This window comes from Chanodichthys erythropterus, chromosome 8 (assembly GCF_024489055.1).
Source record: "Chanodichthys erythropterus isolate Z2021 chromosome 8, ASM2448905v1, whole genome shotgun sequence".
Taxonomy (NCBI): Eukaryota; Metazoa; Chordata; class Actinopteri; order Cypriniformes; family Xenocyprididae; genus Chanodichthys; species Chanodichthys erythropterus.
Window position 1 is genome coordinate 2,627,271 of NC_090228.1, and position 19,029 is coordinate 2,646,299.

The following is a 19,029-nucleotide window of genomic DNA, read 5'->3' on the forward strand; positions in this document are numbered from 1 at the left end:
CATATAGAATCGGAGTGAAGTGTTATATATTGAAATGTTAAGGGTAACTTTAATTAAAAAGAAAAACATACTTACAAAACCTGCTTTAGTTCCATCATTTTACATGCAAAATGCCTTAAAACAACATTTGCAAATTATTTGAAACAAATAGCACATGGAAAACAATGCATGTGGTAATTTATCAATTTATTGTTGGTCGATACAAAGAAAAATGAAAAATACAAAAATACCAACTTTTATCCTCCAGAAGGCTAAACAAAGAAACTACAGATCTGCACAGTAAATGCTTCTGAAGACCTGTCAGCTTTTTTTGTAAAATGTGAAAAGACAAATGAAGAGCGTAAAATAACACAAGAATCATCTAAAACTGATATCAGACGAATTAATCGAAGAACTGCAGGGAAACACAACTAAAAAAAGATCTGATAGAAAGTGTTTTACCTGCAGTTCACACAAGCACAACTGATCATCTTCCCCAGAGCATGTGCTTTTCAAACATAAATGATCCCTTTCCCTTAATATAACTGAGTTCATGTTGTTCCAGTGGTCTTCGGTGTCCACCGTTTTCTCAGTGATTGTAAAGAAAGATGTCCAGATCTCACCCCATACCACTGCACTGAATACCAATGAGTCTGACGGGTGTCAATAGCAGCGTTCAGCCATGTTCAGTGCCCTCTCAACAAGAGCATGTGTGTTTTGAAGCTCCGCCTGAGGCCAGTTCACTACATCTGGAGCCTGGAATTGTCCGTTTTTGGATGGAAATGTCAAATCTCTCTGATGGCAAAGCATATATATTTCCTCTTACATTTGAGAGTGGTCTGAACCCCTCATAAATGGATAATAAAGCCCAGCTGAAAATACTGTACAGTTACATTGAGGCACATTCTCCAATATGTGTTTGGGACGATGGGAAAGCTCAGACACACATTTCTTACACCCTACTAACGTCTTTTTTGTACATTGACAACTTTTTCGAAGTACAGCACTGGGATCTTTGTACTTTTTGTAACGGTTGGGCTGTTTTTTGTCCAATATGTCTTTCCGCTGTCGCTGCAAGTCCAGTTCGCTGTCAGAAAATATCTAATAAAGAGAGACAGGAAGAGTTAGAAAGAGACAAAAACCGTAACACCAAGGTGTTATAGAAAGCTATCATGATGTCTCAGAAATGTAAAACCATATTTTTAAGGGCATGTACTATAGTAAAATTCTGGCTCATATAATAATTTTAATATTATATGGCTGATATCCTAAATAATATAATATAATTCTATATAAAACATACTTATTTGACAAAATTAAATGAGCAGTTTCATGTCTATCCTTGTATTGTTCAACTGGTCGAGGTTGATTTAGGAAGTAATCAGTAATGCAATATTTTTAGAGTGTAATTAGTACAGTAATCTAATTACACTATTAAATATTTAATAAGTAGCTAGTAATTTTAGAGTAACTTACCCAACACTGAATTAATATTATATTATATTATATTATATTATATTATATTATATTATATTATATTATATTATATTATATTATATTATATTATATTATATTATATTATATTATATTATATTATATTAAATTAAAATAAAAATATTATAATATAATATAATATAATATAATATAATATAATATAATATAATATAATATAATATAATATAATATAATATAAGGTGCTGAATGTTTATCGGACACATTACGCACAGACTCCAGTTCTTTATTGCTTAAGTAACTCTCTGCCACATGTCGACTGGGAGCAGCTGGTAATCCAGCCTTCATGTGTTTTCATGTTAGATGTAACTTACTGCAACCCAGGGAAAAACACAAAGACTAAGACCCAAAGGAACAAGTGAAATGCTAACTGTCAGAGTGACATATGAACTTCTACCACGGGGAGAAAATGGGGCATTAATGGGAAAAAAAGCAAGTCAAGAATGGTCATGGATACCCTAGGCAACTCCGTCACCCTTATTTGAAGATCAGAGAGCTTCTCTTGTCTCGCCGGTCCTGTGACAGAGCAGCGTGATTAATACCGCCCGGCTGAGCCGAGCCCTGTTTCCAAGGACACGGGTGAGTTATCTTAATTGCTTCTTAAAGAAGCCCCCCTCACCGCTCTACCGGCACCCCAAGGGCTCTTTAAACCTTGAGGTGAGACCGGGGCGGCCTAATTTCCGGGGCCTTGCTGTGGCATCCATGCTTCATTCTTCCATGCTGGAAGTCCACCCTGGGATTTCTCTTATTCATTAGCAGCAAAACTGTGCTAGCAATCCGCCAATCACAGCACAATTCCTCTCTCCCCTACAACAGAGTTCAGAGGCAGAACGAACACATGCTAGCACAGGAAACAACTGCACACAACCTAGTGAGCTTCCTACCTAGACAGCTCCTGATTTTGCATCAGGAGTGAGCCTAAATGTCGGCAACATAATACTACTAACTTCTGAGATGTTTTGGCAGAAAGGCATGCTTTTTTTTGTTATTGTCAAGAATGCAATGGCAAAATGCATTGCAATGAAGTGTTTTGGCCAAATTCAAAGGCAGAATGGCATACTTTTTCTGTCAAGAATGCAATTGCAGAATCCATTGCAATGAGGTGATCTGCATTGAGATGTTTTGGCCGATTTTCGAAAGCAGAATTGCATGCATTTTTTGTCAAGGTGGCAAATGCAGAATGTATTGCGGTGAGGTGATCTGCATTCTGTGATGTTTTGGCCAAATTCAAGGCTAGAAGTACATGCAATTTTGTCAAGAATGCAATGCGATGAAGTGATCTGCCTTTTAAGATGTTTTGGCCAAATTCGAAAGCAGAATTGCATGCATTTTTTGTCAAGAATGCAATTGCAGAATTCATTGCAATGAGGTGATCTGCATTCTGAGATGTTTTATCTGAATTACATGCATTTTTTGTCAAGAAGGCAAATGCAGAATGCATTGTGAGGAAGTTACCTGCCTTCTCAGATGTTTTGGCCAAATTTGAAAGCACAATTGCATGCTTTTTTTTTGTCAAGAATGCAATGGCAAAATGCATTGCAATGAAGTGTTTTGACCAAATTCAAAGCAGAATGGCATACTTTTTCTGTCAAGATTGCAATTGCAGAATTCAAGATGGGTAAGGTGAGGTGATCTGCATTGAGATGTTTTGGCTGATTTTTGAAAGACAGAATTGCACTTTTCAAATGCAGAATATATTGCGGTGAGGTGATCTGCATTCTGTGATGTTTTGGCCAAATTCAAAGGCAGAATTACATGCATTTTTGTCAAGAATGCAATGCGATGAAGTGATCTGCCTTTTAAGATGTTTTGGCCAAATTCGAAAGCAGAATTGCAAGCATTTTTTGTCAAGAAAGCAATGGCAAAATGCATTGCAATGAAGTGTTTTGGCCAAATTCAAAGCAGAATGGCATACTTTTTCTGTCAAGATTGCAATTGCAGAATTCATTGCAATGAGGTGATCTGCATTGAGATGTTTTGGCCGATTTTTGAAGGGCAGAATTGCACTTTTTTTTGTCAAGAATGCAATTGCAGAATTCATTGCGAAGAGCTACAAAATAAGTACAAAGTTAGTGGACAAAGCAGCCTTTTTTTCAGCTAATCTTTTAGCCTACAAGGCAGCTACCTAGGCAGTAGATAGCAAGGCAGCTCACTAGGGTCTGTAAAACTCTTTAGGAGGTGCACTCACCAAAGCATGACCTTTGATCTTGTTCTGATACCTGCACTCCTTGCTGCAGTTTTTAAATGGCTTCTCTTGTGCAACCCCAGGTACCTTGTCTTTTTAAAGCTCTGCCCACAGATGTTGCACACGTGCAGAGATTTCTTAGTGACACTCCCTTTAGGGCTACTGGGCTTCACTTTTTTGCTATTGGTCACTTCTTGGACGCGGCGCCCCTTATTGCCAGTCTTGTTGCGCATTACGGCAGGTGTTTTTAGGTTCCTTCGCGTCGGATATGGCGAAGTGTGGTTGTGGATGACTTTCACTTCTTCTTGTCGACCTTGATCTTTCACCTCTTCTTTGTTCAACACGGCCTCCGCTGGCTTCTTGACGGCGTAGCTCTCCAGCAACTGTGAGATCCGGCTCAGGTAGGAGGACTTCTTCTTGTGGAACTCCAAGAGATGGCGTAGCACGTCTCTTTTGCGGCGCGTCTTGTAGCGGCAGAGCGGGCAGCAGTAAAACTTGACAAAGAAGTCCGTGCCATTGTCCGTATGCAGCTCGATGTGTTTCTCCAGGTTCTGCACGGAGCTGAATGTCCGTTTGCAGAGCTTGCAGAAGCGCGCCTTGAAGTCAAAGCCTGCAGAGAATTCAGCCTTGGATGACACCTTGTCCTCCTTGGGGCTCTGGGAGTTAGAGGAGGATCTGGGACTAGTGTTGGGACTGTCTGGAACTTTTCCATTGACCATTTTCTTGGAGTTGGACGGGGGATCAGTAGATTTGGTTGTGGAACCGGAGGATACAATCTTGTGAACAGTCTGCAGGTGTCTCCTGAGGTGACCTCGAACCCTGTATGTCTTATTGCAGAGGAGGCATCTGCAGGAGGCCAGGTCTTCTTCCAATGGCTCCTCAGGTTCTTCAGCATCCGGATGCTCCTTGTTTTCCTCTGCATCTTCCTCTACTTTGTCCATGTTCTCCCTTTCACCTTCGTCATCAATGCAATTGCTCTCCTCTTCTTCCAACCGGACCTCGTCTGTGTACATCTCCTGGCTGTTGGAGTGGTAGTGTCTCCAGCTGTCTGTGGCTGTGTGATTGGGGCTCTGGGATGAAGGTGGCAGGTTGTCGTCTTTGGACAGGTACTGGTACACTGCATTCTGGTTGCTGGGAATGGGTTCAAATTTCAGTACGTATTCTTCTTTATCAGAGCGGGGATAGATGGCTTCAATAAGTTCTTTCAAGCTTTTTTTGCCATCTCCAGAGGGGTCTAGAAGACAAACCAGAAGTAGATCTTAGTTAACTGGACCCTATCATGGAAAACAGGACTTTCTAAGCTTCTTTGATATTAAGGAGCACTATGTAGATATACTATTGCCCAGTTTCACAGGCAAGGCTTTAGCCTAGTTCCTGACTAAAATGCATGTTTGAACTGTCTTAACTAAAAGTAACTTTCACTAACATATTTTAAAAAATGTCAGTGCCATTGTTTGTCTCAAGATGCACGTTTAAAAAACGACTACTTTAAAAAGGCCTAATCCTGGCTAAAGGCCTGTTCACACCAAGAATGATATCTATAAAGACAACTATAATGATAATTATATTTGCGTCCACACCAACAAACGATAATGGTCTGTTTATTCTAAGCTCATGCGCTGTGGTTTCAAAGTGTGTACAACATGTTTTTGGGGTTCTTGTTGCATTTACACAGCTTTAACCAGCAGATGTCCTCAGCATGCTATGTTTCGAGTGAATAGCTAGTGTAATCGATCTGATCTAACAATGAATTTATATCTTTATTGTTATCTTTATAGTTATCATTCTTGGTGTGAATTGGCCTTTAAAGTGACAGTAGAAGTGCAAGCTGTGAGTGTTAAGCTGGCTTTAAATGTTTTTCCTGAATCCCAATTAGATCACAAATCCCAATTAGACGCTGGAAAAATAAACAGAACAGGCAGAATAAACATAATAACATTTTATTTCCTATACGTCAATGAAAAAATATCATGGCAAATTCAACACTGGTCTTTTAAGACAGAATGAACAGCAAAAAGGCAATGTTATACTAACCATCAGGTTCAGGCATTCGAGTGAAACAATAAATTTCCTTGTGCTTGATCAGATTGGGAAGGCCACGGAAGAGACTGCGGCAGAGTTTGCATTCAAAGATTGTGTCCACCTCTTTCAGGAGAATGTGTTTCAGCTGTGCAGTACCTGCAAATAAGCGCAAGAGGGCAGTGATGAGACTCATTGAGATTCTGTGTTGGGTCAGGCAATGCTTTCGGAAACGGTGCTGCACATACTTTCCATTTCATTATAATGGCTTGTTCTACTACGATCATAAAGAGAGGAAACAGAGGTGAGGTAACACATATAAGCACCTGTGCGGAAACATTCAATGATCTGCTGGATGCCAGATTTGGAGGTGAGCAGCGGTGTTTGTAGCAGAGGAGGATCTCCAGGTTCTGTGGAGTAGACTGCAACAGAAAAACAGTGTATTCTTACAGTAACGTCAATTCATTATTTATAATATGCATACTACACTCTTTAAATTGCACTTCATATATGTATAAATTAAAATTTTGTCATCACTTTCTCACCCTCAAGTTCCAAACTTGTATGAGTCAAACAGGTTTGGAACAACATGAGGGTGAGTAATGTGATGACAAAATTTTCATTTTTGGGTGAACTATCCCTTTAAGGCCCATTCAGACCAAGGTCTATAAATGTAATGATAAAGATATTGTTCTTAAAATCACTGTAAATATAAAAGAATAGCAGAGTCCACACCAGAACTGTAACTATAACAGCACAGAGAAATTATATAATTGGAATCTCTTTCAGATTTTTTTCCAGCTTATGAACAATGAAAACATTAACAGCCAATCAGAATCCATCCTGCTTTAACGAGCCTGACATTTAAAGCGGCAGATGACAAAACTTCGAAGTCGCACCCTATACCCTCATTCTCTACATTAGCCCACTAATATAGTCCACTTGAAGGAATGAATGAAAACGAGTGAGTGGACACTGAGTGCATTGGAAGGGCTGCCGCCTGCCGCTTTTGCATAGTTAGCTGTTTAATAATCATTTGAAACTTGGCAAACTGGCAGCTCAAATAGTAATGAAAATATTTGTCTTGAACTCTAGCATGTACAAACCTTAATTAAACAATTTAATAACTAAAAAGGTATTTATATCTGTATGATATTATGCTGTACCCACATCGGACCAGGCGAGATGCGGGAATTCATTTGGTGCGACCCTCACAGTGCATTATGGGTTTTCTCTACCCATTGAGCATACATCTGTTGTACACTCATTATTGCAGTGCATTGTGGGATTAAATGAGTGCACTTGATAACGACCACTGTAGTTTCAGACAACACAAATTAGTGGCACGCACATAAAGCCCCCTCTCAAACAGCTCACAAGTACCATATTGAGTGTCTTAGTGCGATTAAACGGTCAAATACATACAAAATTACGTCAAAATGTGCATCTTGGTGAGTATTCCGGTAAACACGGTCCATTGTTGGAACATAAATTGTTGAAAACGCATGGCGTGTAACAGTATATTGGATCTGTGTATAAGCTCTTAAAGTGACAGCAGCCTAAAAACCTCCAGCTCCAGTAGTAAGATTAAAAGATTACAGCTGGGGGCGCCATCTTCTGGCGAGACGCAGGAATTCGCTTGGCGCGACCATCACAGTGCATTATGGGTATTCTCTAGCCATTGAGCATACATTGGATGTATTTGCGGTGCATTGTGGGATTAAATGAGTGCACTTTATAACGACCACTGTGGTTTCAGACAACACAAATTAGTGGCACGCACATAAAGCCCCCTCTCAAACAGCTCACAAGTACCATATTGAGTGTCTTAGTGCGATTAAACGGTCAAATACATACAAAATTACATCAAAATGTGCATCTTGGTGAGTATTCCGGTAAACACGGTCCATTGTTGGAACATAAATTGTTGAAAACGCATGGCGTGTAACAGTATATTGGATCTGTGTATAAGCTCTTAAAGTGACAGTAGCCTAAAAACCTCCAGCTCCACTAGTAAGATTAAAAGATTACAGCTGGGGGCGCCATCTTCTGGCGAGACGCAGGAATTCGCTTGGCGCGACCCTCACAGTGCATTATGGGTATTCTCTAGCCATTGAGCATACATCGGATGTATTTGCAGTGCATTCTGGGATTAAATGAGTGCACTTGATAAAGTCCACTATGGTTTCAGACACTACTACAAATGTTTGTTTCCTCAAATAGTGCCCTATTTAAGGGTATGGGGGTTGATTTTGGACTCTATCGCAGCTTTCATTGGCCAAGGACCGCCAAAGAGGACGTGTGACTGACATGTAAAAGCAACCAATCACAGTTTGTTCTACGTCATGTTTAGGAGCAAATCCTGTACAATTCAACCAATCAGACTAAAACCAATCGAAACTCCCGAAGTGCCATATGCACATGGGCGTGACGTCTGAGACTAACGCTAATATAGTAATCGTTATTGCGAACAGGTCTTTAAACAAATAGATTAGCTGTCGTAAATATAACAAAAGCATAAAGCATCATTGCATATTATTCACACCTGAGAAATGCTTATACTGAAGATCTTTACAGAATATTAATCAATTACCTCACTTGTAATACTGCTTACGTCTCTTATTAACACTTATGATAGTCCGTCAGGCTGAATCTCTTTGAATAATTCTCCACAGACAAACTCATTATACTGAAATGATGATCTGAAGTGTAGTTGCTCATGCCAGTATGTTTTGGATGGCAGATCTCACCGAAATGAGTCATATCCATTCAGAGGTTCAGCTTGTGCTTTCTAAATGAGACTTTATTAAAGTTTGCATTATTGATGGCCGCTGCCTGCGACTGTCTAGATGAGTATTTGCGAAAGCGTCTGGCTCTGAAACAAAAGCCTTGCTTTAATACATATTTTTACACCGGATAATATCTCTTCTGTCTGGGCCAATATTTCAAGGTTTTGATTAATGAAGCTCTAGTTTGTGGAGACTATTACAGACAAGACTTATTAGTGGAGTTTGCAAATAACACTAGTATTATTATTATTGCTCAAACTTAAGATTATGGATACGGACAAACACTGTAGCATCAAGCTTATATTTTCTTCAGAAACGATTATCTAAAACGGCTCTTAAAGAGCATTTTCCATCACCAGAGCTACATGGGAACAGATACGCAGTGGGAGACAATAACTTTTCACTATGTGAGGAGGTGAAAAATCAATCGTGTGTAAAGATACGGGGCATGAACACAGCTGTGGATAAAGCGACCAAATCAGTGGGAGATTGATGATGGGGATGTTGGAGAATTTATGGCCGGAGCAGCCAGTTTAGAGCGGTCCTCAGAGACTCGCCTTATATCGGAGGTGTTTTATGACTGCGTGAGGGAATTTCCTGGAGGAATGGCCGGAAATCTGCCAATGTCAGGACAGCTAGGTGAGGAGGTGCCAGACGACAAACACTCTGAATCAATCTGGAGCTCCGCGGTTCAACGCTGCTGACTTATGCTTCTGGTTTGATGGTCTATGAGCCAGTTTCCACTGGACATCAGAGCCCAGGGTCCAAATTTAGCAAATTTAGTGGCAGAGGAAAGAAAAAATGGTTTTGGCTGGTAAATAAATCTTGATTTACTCACTAGTTGTCTGACAGTAGTACATGACTGTTTTGGTATTGTTATAACGAAAAGTAAAACTATTAAAAATGGCAAAAGTACATATTATAAATTACTTTAAATTTAAAATTAAAACTGAAAATATAAAAAAAGCTCATTTTAAAAATGTAAAAAAATAAAAACACTATTAAAAATGACAAAAGCACATAATATAAATTACTAAAACTTTAAAATTATAATAAAAACTGAAAATATAAAAGCTAATTCAAAATATTCAATAAAAAACTAATAAATTACAAAAACATAAAAATTACTACCACTTTAAAATTATAATAAAAACTGAAAATATAAAAGCTAATTCAAAATATTAAATAAAAAACTAATAAATTACAAAAACAATAAAATTCTAAACTGTAAAATTATAATAGAAACAGAAAATATAAGATAATTAAAAATATTAAATTAAAAAAAACTAATGACAGAAACTAAAATTAACAAAACTTATAAAAACAAAATATAAAAGACTAATAAATGACAAAAAAAATACTAAAACTGTAAAATTATAATAGAAAAAGAAAATATAAGATAATTAAAAATATTTAAAAAACTAATAAATGACAAAAAATTTACAAAACTCATAATAAAAACAAAATATAAAAGCTAATTCAAAATAATAAATAAAAAACTAATAAATGACAAAAACAAAAAAATACTAAACTGTAAAATTATAATAAAAAACAGAAAATATAAGATAATTAAAAATATTAAATTTAAAAAACTAATGACAAAAACTAAAATTAACAAAACTTATAAAACAAAATATAAAAGACTAATAAATGACAAAAACAAAAAAAAATACTAAAACTGTAAAATTATAATAGAAAAAGAAAATATAAGATAATTAAAAATATTAAATTTAAAAAACTAATAAATGAAAAAAAAATTAACATAATAAAAACAAAATATAAAAGATAATTCAAAATAATAAATAAAAAAACTAATACATGACAAAAGCACATAACAAAATGTACTAAAACAAACTAAAATGAAAACTGAAAATATAAAATAAAACTAATTCAAAATATAAATAAGCACTATAATAGTATATAATAAACACAATGTTTATTTATTTTAGTTTTACATACTCAAAATTAATGTTGATATTGAAAAGAAAACACTCTATAAAGCCTGTAAGTTCATTCAATGCATTTCTACTATTAGTAGAAAAAGCATGTAAACAGGAAGTAGAACTGCTTTATCATATCACTTCCACACACAACTCAAGCCCCTCCCCTGAGCCCACCCCCATGCATACATCATCACATGGGCGTGGCCTCTTTACCTCCCACTATAACAAGGGCAAAGATCAGCCCAATCAATGTGAGCATTTCACACTATATGTGTGTGTGTGAGGGGCTGGGGAGGGGCGTGACCTCACCTCTGTAAGGGTCACAGACTCTAGTGGCCCCTACCGAGTGAAGGACAATAGCAGGCAGAGGAGGAATTTGCTCTAATCCTCTAATAGGGAAGGATCAGAGCGGATGGGCCGCTATTAAAAAGCATTTACTCTTGTTTGGGATTATATCCATTCATCTGCACAGGTCAGAGAGGATCCCATTGGTCAAGTTAAAATGTGTTTCACAGATGACATCTGCATGCATTATTCATTTAAGACTCATAAAGTGGAAGTTTACCTAGCGTCTTGCTCGCGTGGTCAGGCCCGGGCACAACGGCCTCACCTGTGATGTCATCAGTCTGACAGCACTTCTCATTGGCTGGAGTCGAATGGGCTACAGACACTGTTTCCTCCATCTCTAAACCTCTTCAAATGTGCCTCTGTGGAGATAGAGAGAAGAGCGGATCAATAAACAGTGACTATAAACTCTTAACTGTACTGAAGAGAGGTGTAACAGACACCTCTAAATCCAACTTAAAAAGGCATTAAAAGGACAGTGATCAGAGACACACATACAGCTTTTTAGTACACACACACACACACACATATATGATCTGTCAGTTTGTTTGTTCATCATAACTTTGCTTTAACGCACTGAACATGCAAATATGTCTCTGTCTCCATCCCTGTCCATTTAACAACACTTCCCTTTGCTTTTGAATTAAAAACATTGGTTGTATAAGATCTGTCAGCCTGTAAATGTTGGTGCCTGTAAAAGTCCTTACAAACACTGAATCCTCAGACTGAAGAGAGCCATCAAACTCCACTCGCTGACACACTGTTATTGAAATGTGGCAGCAATTCACACCGTAATGTAATAAGATGAGTGCTTTTTCATGGCTGGATGATTTCAAACTACTTATATACTGGTAAACCGCTGACCTAATTAAACTAGCTAAATGGAAACAAACAAAGAGAATCTCTCAAAAAGTCCACATGCATATAAAAAAAAGAAGACAGAAACTGGGATTTGAAGTAGAATGTCTAAGCTGCTCTTTTCCTTAGTGAAAGTGAACAGTGACCGTGGTTGTGTGACTCGAGAAGGTTTGATTGCACAGACGGCATTTATGATGTTTTATGGTGCTCATTTTTGGTCACCATCCAGTTTCGCTGTATCTTAAAGAGCAGCATGAACATTCGGCTAAACATCTGCTTTTGTGTCCCACAGAAGACAAACGTCATACAGGTTTGGAATGACATGCCGGTGACTAAATGACGTCAGGATATTCATTATCACTTTAAACAGGGATCTCTAAGTGTCGCCCTCTGCTGGAGTTTGGTTATGCTCTCAGTCTTGACAACAACTGAAGGTTAACATGACAAGACCATGGAAAAGTAGATTAGATAGATAGATAGATAGATAGATAGATAGATAGATAGATAGATAGATAGATAGATAGATAGATAGATAGATAGATAGATAGATAGATAGATAGATAGATAGATAGATAGATAGATAGATAATTTTTTAAGACTTTAATAATTTTAAAATGTCTCTTAAAAGCCCTTTTTCCTCATTTATAACAGTTTTGAAACCTGCCAGATTTTCTCTAATTTGGGCCTCATATTAATGAATATTTTATAACAGATTTACTAAGTTGTACTTCACACTGTTTCCTAAAAATTAAAAATAAACATTTTCATTTTGTATTTCAATCAAAATTCTATAAAAGATGAGACCAAATTTAGTATAGTATTAAACAACTGGGAAATATATATATATATAAATATATGTATAATATAAAATTTATTATCAAAACGCATTGACAGCTAATTTATCAATTCGATTTCTGTATTAAACATTCATGCTTAATTAAATATTCTGACGAGTTTCATAATTATGTCACATGAAGAACATTACAGTCGTTACCGGTGTTGTGGGTAACGCGAGTTATGTAATCAGATTACTTTTCTACGGAAGAGGATTAGGGCCAAGCAATAATAAAAAAAAAATAAAACAAATTAATTTCGAGATTAAAGTCATTATTAAGCGAGATTAAACTTGTTAAATTTCGAGAAAAAAGTCCAAATAAAATAGCGAATAAACTCATTACATTTTGAGAATAAAGTCATTATGTTTCGAGAAAAAAGTCATTGAATTTCAAGAAAAAAAAGTTTAAATAAAATGTTAAGAATAAACTCATTAAATTGAGAAAAAAATCATTGTTTCGAAGAAAAAACTCCGAAAAAAAATTCGGGAAAAAGTCGATCATAAAATGTCGAGAATAAACATGCATTCATTATTAATCTTGCTTAATGACTTTAAATCTCAAAATGTTTTTTTTTTAAATTATTTTTGCTTGGCCCTAATCCTCTTCCGTACTAAGTAACTAGTAATACATTACTTATAAATTTACAACAAAATATCCAAGTTATGTTTTTAAATAAGTAACTAAAGTTACTTTGTTTACCCAGTTATTGACTGACAGCTCTCCTGTCCCCGTGTTAAAAGAGGCGTTGTGCGATCATGATGGTTATTGTAGCTTTAGATTAAATGTGAACATGCATTTGTTCATCTCACTTGCATGAAAACAGATTCAGTGTTCCTCAAAAAGATTAAAAACAGTGAAACGCAAACTCAATTAATGCAATAATTACATATGCTAAATTTAACAAATATACTTTATGTATTTAATCTCACTTTATTAAGCAGTGTCTTTGCTGCTGACCTTCGCTGATCCAATGCAACCATACTATTTAATATGCAAAAATTACTTAATTAGATAATCATCACATTTGCATTTCCCTGTTTTGTTTTTATTGCTAAAGAAAGTTTGAGCTGCGCCCTCTACTGTACAGGCGTGAAATCGCATTTCATTTTAGATTTGCCAAAAACAGAACATTTTCTATTGTTAAAAAAAAAGAGCCCAGCCCAGGTGGAAAAAAAAGAGAAAAAGAGTAACGTAATGCATTATTTTACATAAAAAGTAACTAACACAATTCAGTTACTTTTTTTTTTTTTTTTTTAGGGAGGGACATAATATTGTAAGGCATTACTTTTAAAAGTAACTTTTTCCAACACTATTCATTACATCTGCCTATTTAACGTGAACACAAATGGTCAAAATCTCACACCAGAAGTGTAAAGTTGTTCTTCATTACTGTACTTAAGTATTATTTTGGAGAATATGTGCTGAAGTTGAGTGCTATAGAAACTGAACACTTGAAATGTCGCAAACTCAAGTCAGAACAGCTGACAATCAGTCTATAAAATCAGCTCCTGATGCACCAGTTTCAGTTTAACACCTGGTTTGTGCTCGAACCCTTCATAGTGAGGACATTCAGAAATTGTGTTGCTTTACGAAGCTTGTATTGCATTAAACTTACTTCTAAAAGAGTATAAACGTTTTTACTTCAACTCAAGTATGGTTTTGCATGGATACTTTGATTTTTGATAAGGTTAAAATGTTGTCACAGTATCCAAACTGCCACTTAAACATATTTTTTCAGCATTATTTGATACTTCATCCACAATTTGAAACTATCAAAGTTCACACTGAAGAGCTAGACAAGAGGAACAACCACTTATAACGCATCTTAAAACCACAAAAGGCGAGTGACGCATATGGAAAGGCATAAAAGACGTCATCAAACATGGGAAATAAACTTTACAACACATCAACACCCAAGCATGCAGAGCCGAACCTCTGAAACTGCTGCGCTTTGCTCGTCATTGCGCGCGGCGCTGGAGAGGCTCGCGCCATTGCGCGCGCTCTCCTGACTCACATATGACAAATATCACAACAAAACACAAATATTGTTGCTAACAACAGTCATCCGTATCTAATAAACTATTGAAAACCTTTATAATCGTGCGCGGAATCGAAACCGACCGTCTCTTCACCATCCACAGACTGAACAACAAAACCATGACGCCATTTTCTGCAAAACAACCGCGTTCGGGGAGGAAACGCGACGCTTTTACGTGTTTAAAACGCACGCGAAGCGCTTCATCGAAGGTCGGAAGGCTTAAACGAAGCTTCTAGCTGTTCTTACCGACATAATCCGCAGATTCCCGGAAGATACTTCGACTTTGACTCGATGAGCTCTTGGATGGTGTGTGACGCCTCCACGCGCATGAATGTGACTCTCCAGCACATGCACGTGCCCTACTGAGCAAACACTGGAGATCTATCAGGGTGCCGTGACCTAGTGCTCAATGATCCGGGCTGGACTGGGAAGGTTGTGTGTTCGAGTCGCAGAAGAGACCTTCAAGACCTTTAAAACGTTTAAAGCTGATCTAATAAGTGTACAATCAATAACTTTGACTATCACACAAATGCCAATGAAAATAAACGGACTTCAAATATTTTAAAATTTCTAATAAAGACCATTTCTGGCAATAGTGACATTTTTAAGAGTTTTAGATCATTCTAATGAACTCAGAAAGTTTTTACATTTTAAAAAGTTAGTTATTTCCATATTTTTATTAAAATGTTTTATTAAATTATAAGTTATATACTACAGTATTTACATTTGGATTTCTAAGATTTTTCTGAAATGTATGTCTTCCATAAATATAGAGAAATTATGAAGATATTAGGCTACTACCGTTATGCATGAATTAATTACATAGTATCATACAATAATAATAATATATTAATAGTACTATATTGTTTATTAGAGATAATATTATCAATTAAAGCGTAATGATCAATATTTAGACGTAGATTAATCAAATATAACCTGATTATAAACTCGAAATGCGAAGTAAACTTCTGACCTCAGGTGCTGAGTACTTGCGTTGCTAGGATACCGCCACCCGAGATTCGCGCGCAAAACTTGTTTATATGAGCACGTGCTTCTGTTAATGAACTCGTGCGCGTCAAAAGAAGGATGCAAATCTGTTCATCATAGAAAGAGAGAGAGGGGGATGGATAGACAGATAGAACTAAAGATAGATTGAAACAGAACGATAGATGGATGGATGGATGACAGATAGAATGATAGAATGACAGAACGATAAATAGAATAGAATGATAGATAGGTAGATAGATAGATGGATAGAAGGATGGATGGAACGACAGATAGAACGATAGAAAGATAGAACAATAGATGGATAGATGGGTGATAGATAGATAGATAGATAGAAGGATGGATAGATAGAATGATATACAGATAGATAGAATGACAGATGGATAGATAAAAAAGAATGATAGATGAATGGATGATAGAAAAAGCCATAGATAGATCGAAAGATGGATGGATGGAATGACAGAAAAATAGATAGGTAGAATGATGGATGGATGATGGCTAGAACGATAGATAAAAAATAGAACGATAGATAGATGGATAGACGGATGGATGGAAGATATACAGATCGATAGAATGATAGATAAAAAATAGAACGATAGAATGATAGATAAAAAATAGAATGATAGATAGGATAGATAGAATGACAGATGGATGGATGGATAGAACAATAGATAAAAAACAGAACTATATAGATACAGTAGATAGATAGATATAGATAGATATAGACAGAATGACAGATGGATGATGGATGGATGAATGATAGATAAATAGAACGAGATAGATAGAATGACAGAACGATGGATAGATAGATAGATAGATAGAATGATAGATGGATATATATAGAATGATATAGAACAATAGATAGATAGATAGATAGATGATAGATAGATAGAATGATAGAACGATAGATAGGTAGATAGATAGATAGATAGATAGATAGATAGATAGATAGATAGATAGATAGATAGATAGATAGAATGATAGAATGATAGAACGATAGATAGGTAGATAGATAGATAGATAGATAGATAGATAGATAGATAGATAGATAGATATAGAATGATATAGAACAATAGATAGATAGATAGATAGATAGAATGATAGAATGATAGAACGATAGATAGATAGATAGATATAGAATGATATAGAACAATGATAGATAGATAGATAGATAGATAGATAGATAGATAGATGGATGATATAGATTGAATGATATATAGAACGATAGATAGAACATTAGATAGATAGATAGAATGATAGATAGAATGATAGATGGATATATATAGAATGATATAGAACAATGATAGATAGATAGATAGATGATAGATAGATAGATAGATAGATAGATAGATAGATAGATAGATAGATAGATAGATAGATAGATAGATATAGAACAATAGATAGATAGATAGATAGATAGATAGATATAGAATGATATAGAATAGATAGATAGATAGAATGATAGATAGATAGATAGATAGATAGATAGATAGATAGATATAGAACAATAGATAGATAGATAGAATGATAGATGGATATATATAGAATGATATAGAACAATGATAGATAGATAGATGGATGATGATATATATAGAACGATAGATAGAACGATAGATAGATAATAAACACATTAATGCAGAACACAGGTGAGCAGGTAAGAAAATGTATTTCTGTAACAGCTGAAATGCAAAATATCATCAAACCTGAAAATACACATCTATATCATTGAGAACACGGTGACCCACAGGACACACACGGTATAAAGACACGCTGCTCGTCTTAGGAATGAGAGGAACGCCTGTTCACACCTCCGAGTCCAGTATAAAAATAAGGCCTTCGAAATCTTTACAATTGTTACGGCTGGATCACTGAAGCACTGAAGGTGTCGCTGGAACAAACGATCGCGGAAGAGTAAAGGGTGGACATCTGATGAGCTGGACATCACCGATTCAGCAAAGACATTCACTAAAAATGGCAAAAGTAGTAGTGTGCACACATGCAACGACATCAGCAGACTGTATGGAGAACATTACACAATTCATTCATATTGCTTCAGGCGTTTTACTTTACGTGGAAGCAAGCGGCGTGTCTTTCTTTCACAGAAAAAAGAAAAATCTGCATGCGTTTTTGAATTCGACGTGTAACCGAAACATAGCTTAAAATACAATTATCGACAATTGGAATCTCACCCAATTCCTTGTAAAATCAGCCAATGAAAATAAAATAAATAAAATGCAAAAAAAAAAAGAAAAGAAAAAGTAAATATAAAAAAATATATATAAATAAAAATAAAATTGCACTGCTATGCCAGGGTGACATTCATTAATTTCTACAAGAGGGACGTGTTTCGAATAATAATACTTCATACAGTTCAACATTGTTTTGTGGCACCAAAACAAAGAGCCGTAAGATCAGATCAGAAACATTTTACAACTGCAATCCGAGTCATTCAGTTTACTTAACCGGCCCTTCACGCTTTTCTGAAAAAATATATATTATTGTGTCAATAATTCTATAGAATAATCTCTAATGATTGATGTGCAACGGGAAAAGGCAAAACATGTAACCGAACATCCTCATCCCAGGCAGTTTTCTTTCTCCGGTGTGGATCGGGTGGGAAACTCCACATGGAAGCACTTCTTTAGCCGTTAAAGATGGTCCGGGTTGGTTTCTAGCTCTGGTTCGCATTGGCAGCAAGGCAACACGGTAAAAGTCGTACATGTTTTTGGGGGTCACAGCAAACAAGAAGCAGAGTCTGAACAACTATACATGATTATTTCTCCTCGTTAATTCATAGAGCAATACTTTCATAAATAAAAGAGTACTCAAATCTTGAAGGAAAATGACAAAAAGTGCAAAAAAATAAAGGATCTTTACAGGAGTTCTGCCTGTTTGAATATTAATATTCTTATGCTAGAGATGAAGACCTTCTCAGAGATGATGCTCAGATTGTGAACTGTGCGAAGGCGCACAAGTTCTGTGTTTGGTGAAGATAGTGGTGCGGAAATGACTCACTTCTCCTCTGACGTCAACATGAAATGGCATGTTCAGTGAGATTCAATGCGACTTTAAAATCAGACATTATGTGCCGAAACATTTATAACCAGCATGAGACCAGGAACATGTACACGACTACTTAATTAAGCAAAAAAGGTTTTGAAGTAAGCCTCTTCTGCTCACAAAGGCTGCATTTATTTGATCAAAAATACAGTAAAAATTATGAAATATTATTACAATTTAAGAAAGCTTGTTTCCACCATGGAATAAAACTATTTAAAAGATAATTGCGACTTTATATCTCACAATTCTGACTTTATAACTAATAATTGCACGATATAAAGTCAGAATTGAGATATAAAGTCAGAATTACGGGATATAAAGTCAGAATTGCGGTATATAAAGTCAGAATTGAGAGTTATAAAGTCAGAATTGTGGGATATAAACTCGTAATTGCGCGAAATAAAGTCTGAATTGAGATATAAAGTCAGAGTTGCGGGATATAAAGTCAGAATTGCGGGAC

At 36.0% G+C, this 19,029-nt stretch overlaps 1 protein-coding gene across 4 annotated transcripts; it reads right to left on the reverse strand.

The window, feature by feature from the left end:
• Positions 1-175: 175 nt before the first annotated feature.
• znf800b (zinc finger protein 800b) lies at positions 176-17,308 on the reverse strand. 4 transcript variants are annotated; one of them, XM_067391424.1, is made up of 6 exons: positions 14,751-14,877; positions 10,993-11,134; positions 6,022-6,117; positions 5,711-5,854; positions 3,680-4,910; positions 176-1,080 (listed from the first exon to the last, which is right to left on the reverse strand). In XM_067391424.1, coding segments are annotated over exons 2-6 (1,590 nt in total). In that variant the 5' UTR covers positions 11,111-11,134; positions 14,751-14,877; the 3' UTR covers positions 176-1,079. The 4 variants fall into 4 exon arrangements, with proteins under 4 accessions (XP_067247525.1, XP_067247523.1, XP_067247522.1 ...); XM_067391422.1 differs by lacking the exons at positions 176-1,080; positions 14,751-14,877 and adding an exon at positions 17,213-17,308 and having other exon boundaries at positions 1,682-4,910; XM_067391421.1 differs by lacking the exon at positions 176-1,080 and having other exon boundaries at positions 1,682-4,910; positions 14,751-14,878.
• Positions 17,309-19,029: the final 1,721 nt, after the last annotated feature.

What these genes read in the sequence shown, in the direction of transcription:
- znf800b (XM_067391422.1), bottom strand. Translation starts at nt 11,110, where the DNA reads ATGGAGGAAACAGTGTCTGTAGCCCATTCGACTCCAGCCAATGAGAAG. An exon ending in CCACGCGAGCAAGACGCTAG is followed by an intron (nt 6,118 to 10,992) that starts GTAAACTTCCAC and finishes TTTCTGTTGCAG; the next exon opens with TCTACTCCACAGAACCTGGA. An exon ending in CATTGAATGTTTCCGCACAG is followed by an intron (nt 5,855 to 6,021) that starts GTGCTTATATGT and finishes GCTTATTTGCAG; the next exon opens with GTACTGCACAGCTGAAACAC.